This window comes from Buceros rhinoceros, unplaced genomic scaffold, assembly GCF_000710305.1.
Source record: "Buceros rhinoceros silvestris isolate BGI_N320 unplaced genomic scaffold, ASM71030v1 scaffold15216, whole genome shotgun sequence".
Taxonomy (NCBI): Eukaryota; Metazoa; Chordata; class Aves; order Bucerotiformes; family Bucerotidae; genus Buceros; species Buceros rhinoceros.
The window spans coordinates 51,627-60,630 of NW_010418226.1; the positions used below are offsets into that span (position 1 = coordinate 51,627).

Sequence of the window (9,004 nt, forward strand, 5' to 3'; positions counted from 1 at the left end):
AATCATCAGGCTATCACTTAAGAGGCTGGAGTGGAGTTTACAGTGTAATTTTAAGATCAGAAATACCCCTTACGGAGTAATAATCTTCCCCTTCTGAAACCATACTGCTGCAATACATTACCGAAGGAGGGAACACTCACATGCAGTTTGTGTTGTCATCAACCCGATAAATTCTGTACAAAATACAGACACAGATCTCTGGTTTGTTTCCAAAAGAGATCTTACCCTTCCAGCCACAGCAGTGACTCGAGCAGATCCTTTCAGCGGCAGAAGAGCACAGTAGATGTTTTACTGCTTTGCAAAAGAAGTAAAAGATTTTATCCTGTCAATATAAATGCAATACATGTGAAGCACCGAGAGATAACAGAATTTGTTTCATGTTGGGGCTTCAAAAATTTCTCTAAACATACTATATTTTCATCATACAAGCCTACAAGGCCAAAGGACCTCCCAGTTCAGTCAAGTATGCTGATAGACAAAGTAAGGCAAACAAACATCGTTTACTGGTTTTAAACATCTGCCAAACGAAGTTCTTTTGCTTGTTTTTGTTTCTATTTCTTGTCTTTTAGGAAGAAACTGGAAGTTTTCTAAATTAATTTACATACACTATTGGTGCTTCATAATTGAAATATTATGTATTATTACCAAGGCCTGTTACTATTCTTACCAAAACAACCTGCCTATCGATGGTTCACATATGAGCAGCATGAAGAGGGTGGGACACCATGTGAGCTCCATTCCCCAGATGTTCCCTTTGGCCCAGGGAAGCCAGTTCAGTTTAAGCATCTTGCATTACAATGTTATCAACAAGAATCTTCCATAGATGTTTTTTCTTATAATAAATTAGCTCCCAAGGTTAATTAAAAAGCATTGCTTTAGAAGACTGAAATTTAACATGCTCTAGACCACTACTACGTTGTATCCAAGAATACTAACTCCCCCAAACAACTGTGCCTCTTTTCTAACCCAGATCAGAACACCTACACCCAAAGTCACAAGGCTGATGACCTCCAATACATATCCTAATCGCTTTAACAAAAAATAAAGTATCACAGAAGGTTTGCCAAAATAAAAATGGGAATATTTATTATCTTTTCTACTAAAGCAATGAGATCTTCTGCGATTATACATTGGTCTTGGCAAATGTTTCTACAACTAAATTAATACTTTTCAATTTTGTAAAAAAATTAAGACACGTACTTCATAAAAACAAAGACACAGGGTATGTCACTGAACAACCAGATAGTATTGTACTTGTTAGTAAGGATGAGCAAAGAAGGCTCATGCTTGAAGTCTGGCATTTGTATCATTACCATATATTGAAGTGGGATGAAATGCGTACATTTTCCTTGCACATTTTCAGGTCCGATTCCCAAGCTTTCAGAAATCAGACTGTTAAATAATGCATTTGACCAAGAGAACCTAAACATTACTCAGCAGTACTACATGCACAAGATGTAGGGGAAGGAAGAAAATTAGACCCGTGCATACAGTACAAGACAAACTGTTACAATTGTCAAACGTGCGCTGAACAAAATTTAATGTTTATGAAAAGTTTTTTGTTGTCATGAAAACAATTTCAGAAGCACATAATTCTATGCAGTTTGCAAAGTCATCTTCACTTGGCCTCCTGAACTTTCTTGGCATTCTGTTTTTCTTTTGCCTAGAAGACAAAGGGAGATAATGCTAAGCTCTGATAAGACAAAGATCTTTTCTGCGCTTTGAACGGCCACTCAGTACATTTTTGAACATTCAACAAAACAGGCAGTAGAAAGAGACTTTTTAAATGTAAATTTGGACTCTTTAGAAGTATCCTACTACTATTTTACTAGGTTCCTATATAAAGTTTTGGAAGAATACATACAGATTTTAATATATAGTACAAAAGAAACTACCACAAGATGAAGGGAAAAAAGAAAGATCAAAAACATATTTTTATAACACAAATTTCACCTTTGTATTTAGCTCTTTTTCAGTGTGAGCTCAAAACCAAGGATACTGCCCATGCCCCATGAGCAGATGTGTGAGCCAGCACCGATCTTATCACAATTCAAGTACTTGACTAGCCATACAGTTTAAAGACTTTGCCAAAGTGACAGACCTGCTTTATTAAACAAGCCTTAACACAAACCCCAATAGTTAATCCATGTTAATAGCTAGACACCTTAAAAAGGGGGAAAACAATAGGCCAGTACATCAGTGAAAGAACAGAGAAAATGAACATATTTCAAGCTTCCTAAATTACGAGAACCTCTGTGCAGAGGTTGCCATCTAGCGTTGACAGCTGCATACATCCACAAAACCGAGCATTCAAGGGTCCAGCTTCGCAAAAGGGATCAATCTCGGACACACAGGTCTGTCCGGCCATGTGTACATTCAAGTAATCTTCAGTTCAAAAAGGGATATCAAGATAGTAGGAGGAACTCTACCCCATACTACCTGGAGCTACACATCACAATTCTAATGCGACTTTTAATTGCCCGTGTAGAAAAGCCCATATCGCGCATCTCTTGCACTGTAGCACCATATGTCCTGTCATGTGCCCGTTTGGCTGACACTGAATCGCCTCTCTCTATATCACCAATAGAAAAGCTTGTTTGGGTTGTCAAAGGGGAGTTACAGTTTGCCTTTGCCTAACAGTGCAAAGTTGGTTGGTCCCACAATCTCCAGTCTCCGCTGGAATTGCGCCTCTGGAGAACTGCAAGGGACTACCAGGTAAACCAGCAACATATCTGAACACAGTGGTTTAAACAAACACACCCATGCCACTTAGGCTTCCAAGATATTTGACTGCCGTTTTAAGCAGAGGTTTTGAAGAATTATTCTAACATATTGTTTACAAGTCAGCTAGGAAATACTCACTTTTTCTACTAATGGTATTAACTGTTGGTGCTCTGCTAGAGTCTTTAACAATTCCATGATGAAAGGCAGGTAGTTATGTTTTCTTCTAATATTTTCAATCTAAAAACAAATTACAAGCATTAACAGAATTATTATATGGCCAAACACAGATTTCTTCCCCATCCCTGTCATTGTCCCTGCCTTCCCCCTCCCACTCAAGACCTTGAGGGTTTTTAAGTTTCAGTCAGCTAAAAATAAAGTCGAAGCACTAAAATTCTGAGCACCTAGCGAGGAAGTATATGCCAGATGAATTTACTGCTTAAGGCACAAATTCCCGTTACAGTCTTTAGTCATACTAGCTGAAAAACCCTCAGTAACAGGGTTACACGTTTTAGCCACTGCTGTAACCCTGTCAAGTACCATTACCTAAACTATTCACTCTTCTTTCTGCCCTCACCTGAAACTGCAGTTCAACTGATGTAATTTTATAGTCCCTTGCATACTTGTGGCCTCAGCCTAAGCCGAAGACTTAAACATCTCTGTAACGCTAAAGCATAACTCTTGTTATACTAAACACTTCAACTCATACACTGGTTCAGCCCTTCAGAAAGGCAGGAGACTTTGGTTTTTCAACCAAGAGGAATGACCTGCCATAGACCCCAAGTAGATACCCTAACGTAAAAAAATGTGGACTTTAAAGCAGTTTCCACATACAATTAGGAACTCTCTGGTTTTTTGCACCCCAATTTCGTTTGTTTGCTTACTCTTATGCCTGGTCAAGCACATGCTTTGGTTTTTACTTATTCAATAGTTTCTTGAATTGCTTCCTGATGCTGTGGAACACAGCGTAGTGATGCTGCTTTAGAGACGCGTAACAATAACATTTCACAACACACGTACTGTAGAAACATTTGAAATTATCATTAGAATTACTGAAGTCTTGGTCTGTACCTTCTAGAAACTAGTGAAAACATTTCTTCCATTTCTTTATCCTTTGATATATACAACTTCTATTTTAAAAACTTATTTTTATTGTGTCGTCATTGCTTCCCATAGAGGAAAAGACAGCAGGTAAACTATAACAAAAGAACAGTGCAAGTACTCTAGGAGAGCCTTTTCACTAAAAGCTATGCAGGTACCTATAAGTCATATTGAGATGTTAGTGCAAACACGGAACAAAGCTATACATGAAATTCAGAGAATCTCCAGATCAGCCTTCATCATCAACTGATACATTAACATTTTTCATTACTGACAGTGAAAGCTGGAAAAGTTTCTATGAACCCTCTGTAGACAGAAGACTTAAAACCAACACGTCAAAGTCCTTCTACCAAACCAAAAATTCCTACTTATTAAGAGGCCACTGTAACATAGAGCGGGGTAATTAGCAACTCCAGCAGGAAAAGGCTGATCAGCCTTCCCAGGCACACAAAGCAATTTTTTGTAGTAGCTGTAGAACATACTGTCCTTATTTTAAAAGTGAGAAAGACACACAGAAGTGGCAAAGCAATGGGAGCTGCAGAGCATTACAAACTGACTTGTAAGCCTTATGCTAAAAGGAAGCAGACTCGTAATTAACCTTCACATTCAGGAACGCAGCATAAATTTACATAGCTTTGTCTTTCTAGTACCCACGCAATTCCTTCAGGTTAACTGCAACAGCATCCCACAGATAAAACCAGATATAAAAGTTTCTTACAACTTTTCCAACACTTTCATCAGAAAAGCAAAGGCTACATACCTTATATCTTTTTAATTTTTGGTTCTCCTCTTCAATTAACATCTGGTATTTTGCAACTTCTGATTGTATAGAGCTTAACATATTACTACTTTGATCTGTATCCATAGGCTCCTCCTTCCACAAAACAGAAACAGTTAAACGGATTATGTTACTATGTTTTAAATTTTTTTATTAAAGTCTTTTCTCAAGAATGCTTTTTATCACAAAGATTCCATTTTGCTTGTAGTGATAGGAACACTGAAGGAATTTCTGCAGTTAGTTATTAGCAGATTAGCTCAGGTACTAGGAAAAGAATAGTTCCACTACCACAGCAAACTAGTCAAGGCAGAGAGCCACAACGACGTGGTCATACTGTACCAAGTGCTCAGAGTAGCTCACTCAGAACTAACCAGAGCTGCACCAGTGCATCCACACAGCGCTGTGCTGGACTGATAGGCAGTAATCCTTCCTCGCTTTTTTTAGCGATACTGCACTTGGAGCAAGGAAAGGAGGTGAATAATAGAGTGAAGACACAGTACTGTTATCACAGAACTACTCCAGTAACTTATATATATCACGGCCTACCTCTGCAAGCTGCTGCTGTAGTTCTGCAATCCTCTGCTCGTATATCATCTTTCTGTCAGACACAATAGCCATCAAGTTAAACCTTATCTCACCTTCACTGTATCTAAATGAGGAACAAAAAAAACAAGCCGCTTTCAAAATTAATCATTAACATGAGAACTCAAAAACCTCCTCTACAATTTCATTATAAGCAAATGCATTTTGTGGAGAAAAAAATCTAAATGGATCTATTAAATTAAGCTGTGCTACAGACCCAGCCTTGCCATGAAATAAAATCAGACCTCAGATGAGCACTTTCCAACATGTGACTCCTAATAACCACCTCTCCCAAGATACTACTAATTCCTGTCTGTGGTCACAAAAAATAAATATTGAAACTGTCCAAAAAAGAAAACAAAACATGATACAGCTGACAACAAAACCTGCACAAGTCTGCTGCACACAATAGTTTTCACTTTCTTGTTGCTATTACGTTAGAAAACGTTGGGGACTTCGCACAATGTGAAAAGTACATCCAACAATTAGACTAGCTGGCCTTTCAGAGGTTAAGTTCCCCAAATGCCATTTTGTAGCAATGCTTTGCTTCTCAAAAAAAGAGTCTTCAAGTAAAAGACTTTGAAAATTATTTTCCAATATGACAAAACATTATTTCTAACATGTTGGGGGCTGCAGTTTGGGATTAAGGCTAAGAAACAGGAAAGCTTCCATAGTACGTTTTTCCAGCTTAAATTTCTAAATCAAGCCACATACCTAAGGAGAACTTGTTCTCTGTAAATACCAGCTGTATGGATATAGTAATTTTCTGGTATTTTTAATTATAAGCACACACCCAAACTTTATCCACGGTAATGGCACTCAGTTTTCACTCGCTCAGACCCACAGCAGCCTAGCAGAGTTGTTAATCCTGCTCTTCCTTTTGCAGAGTACTAGTAGGTTCTCTCCTCACTACACAGACACCTACTTTGATTAATCATACAGGAGCGCGGCGTATTTGAGACTTATCTAGCATCACATTTGGCTCATGCTGGGCAACAGGTTCTGAAGTCACACAGTGATATGCACATAAAAATGATGCATAAGCGTCACTCCTTAGAAATTCAGGTGAAAGCCTTTAATTGAAGAAAATTAAGATTAAGGACTTCTTAAACATCTATAAGGTGCTATATTTTAAAAGCAGCATGACCATTTACTTTTGTATACGTTTCTCTATGACAGGCCGTACAGCACTTATCCAGTCATCTTGATCACATGCTCCTAGGAAAGAAAACAACCACAAAGAAAAAAGATTAATTTTTAGAAAATTTATTGCAAATTCAGGACTTGTGTAATTCAGGCTTATGCAGCAACTTCAGAGCACACAACAAGTATTTCCTTGGCCAACTGCAGTCTCAAATTTTTTAATAACAATATTTAGACAATGCACTGGCCAAAGCAACAGAGCAAACCTAAATTTTAAAGGCATAAGCATCTAACATTTGTTTTGTCGATTAAAAGAAACAATGGAGGGGTGGGGGAGGAAGTAAATTATTTGGTATGACAACATAAAAGTAGACAGCAGAAGAAAAATTATGGGTAGTTACAGCTGTTCCATTTAGACAGAGTCAATACTACGTAGATGCAATACAAAATCAGACACAGAAAAAAATAAGGGATATATGATAGACAACTTGGGTTTAAGGTAAATGAGAGAATAACTAAAGGTAATTTCATTAGTTGATAATGCCTCTTTAACAATTTCCAGACCGTAAAGCAAGTGAAGAGACTCATGATCTTGTGCCCAGAAAAGTTACGCTACTGGTGGGTCTGTAGACTGTATAGTCTCTCTAGCCAGACTAGAGAGAAGATTTAGCAGCAAGCCATTACTCAGCCTAAAAATAAATACAACTGTCAAGAACATTGGGAAAACACTCTGAAAATGGAGTGTGGAACATATTGAGACGTATCAGACACCAAAGAGTGCAGACATACGACAGGCACTGTAGAGCTTTTCAAGGCACAAGATGGTATATACCACAAGTTAAGAAGATTACAAGACACAAAACCAGAGAATAAAACTATGCTAAAAGCAGCTTTTCTTTTTTAAACCATTGGGAAAATATTTGGCACTTGAGGGCAGTGTGTAATCACCAGCCACACAGTGCATAATAGGTGTATGGAGTTCACCTGTATATATACCGCCATGGAAGAAACAAATGATAAAATAAATCGAGAGCTTATAATCAACTTGGGGAAAAAAACACAACTGAACACGACATGGGAATTGTCTTGGGTGACAATACCACAAAAAGGAAAATGTGAGGAAAAATATTAGCAGAAGAAATGGTGCAAGCCAAGAAATTTACATAATTTTACCAGTTTTTGTTATAGACAGCTCAGTACAACAACCTAAATCCTCAGGTAAGGACAGCAAACATCCACAAGAAGTGGGTTACGTAAGCCCGTCTCTTGCAACAAAATCATTAAGGTATTAGAACCCATTGCATTGCATGGCCTGTTCATTTAATTACTGGCTGAGAAACAATCAGAAATGAGGAGGAAGCAGACAGAAAATTGCATTTTCAGACCTACAAAAATAAAACAATATTAATAACTGCAAAGTAGTATGAGCCTGAACAGCACATTAAGTTTAAACTTAATCTTAGCAAATAACTTTGATTCCATAACCTACAACCAATTTGTTGCAATAGGCTATTGTTCAAATGAAGGATGTTCAGAAAATATAAAATATTACCTAAATCAATTGGTCCTTCCCTCAAGCCATCTAGTTCGTACAGCCGTCCATTAACAGGAACGTAGCTTACAAAGTGAAATGCATCTTCTTCTTTTGCTGAAGACTTTGCATCAAATTCAAACATCTGTTGCCTGTGAAGAAACATTTTTAAAATCCGAGATGAAAAAGAATTTGCTCAAATTCTGCCTAGATTTAAAACATGCGTTACCTGGCAAAACTGTTGTGAACTTGCCGAATCACTTCTGAGTTGCTTAGTGCCAAACCTTTCATCTGAAAGTAAGTAATAAAATGAAATCATAAGCAAACATAGACATAACACTATAATACTTAAAATTCAGAAAAGAGTAGGCACTTACTGCAGCATCAAAACTTTGTGAAAATTCTTTAAATTCTGACAAAGTCTCTCCTAGATGGATATCTTGATGAGCACAATTTAATAGCACACTTACTATGGCTTGAGTAGCACAAGCATTATTAATTACCTAGGAAAAAAAGTGTTGAGAATTTGTTCAGTACGGGTGAAAAAAATTTAAGCTGGACACCACTTTTCATTACAAACACACACTTTCTGAATGTGCCAATTCACGCCAGAACTTCTCTCTAAACCAGGCAGCAAATCTAGTCTGAGCAGCCACAGAAAAGCCTTAGCTGAGGGAGACTAACAGAATGAAGGCTGGATGGCTGTTGTATACAATTCATTGATAAAACTGGTATTTCACACCTGTACTTAAACTGTCATCCTGCTGCCTCACCATCTCCCTGAAGTGATTAATAAAGGCATAGAACAAATACAGGAACCCTCCAATCTCAGTGGAAAGAACAAGTAAAGTACTGCTCAAAGAAAGCTGCCCAAGTTACGTAATTATATAGCTACGGTCCTAAAAAACAGCAGCCAACTCCCCCAAAGAGAATGCCCTTCAAACAATCAGAATTCCTACCAGGAGCAGGAGATGTAAAAAAAAATTCACTACTTTGGAGCAGTAAAACACGTTATGGAACCTAGAATGTGTATAAAAAGGTTGCACTACACAAATTTCAAATACACAAGGGATAAACGTCAAAGTTAGAGGTGTTCGAAGATGTACAGATTGTTTAAAAGATGGTTTGCTGAGAATTTTTTTTTTTTT

The 9,004-nt window shown here is 37.6% G+C and overlaps 1 protein-coding gene across 1 annotated transcript in view; it reads right to left on the bottom strand.

Annotated features, from left to right (window-relative positions):
* Positions 1–1,059: 1,059 nt before the first annotated feature.
* UCHL5 (ubiquitin carboxyl-terminal hydrolase L5) overlaps positions 1,060–9,004 on the bottom strand; it is a gene marked incomplete at its 5' end in the record, with an annotated part of 16,584 nt that continues 8,639 nt past the window's right edge. The window contains 8 exons of the mRNA XM_010138472.1: positions 1,060–1,663; positions 2,863–2,961; positions 4,583–4,696; positions 5,147–5,249; positions 6,337–6,400; positions 7,878–8,008; positions 8,086–8,147; positions 8,234–8,359. Of these exons, the coding sequence (XP_010136774.1) occupies positions 1,619–1,663; positions 2,863–2,961; positions 4,583–4,696; positions 5,147–5,249; positions 6,337–6,400; positions 7,878–8,008; positions 8,086–8,147; positions 8,234–8,359 (744 nt within the window). The remainder of the gene's footprint in view (positions 1,664–2,862; positions 2,962–4,582; positions 4,697–5,146; positions 5,250–6,336; positions 6,401–7,877; positions 8,009–8,085; positions 8,148–8,233; positions 8,360–9,004) is intronic.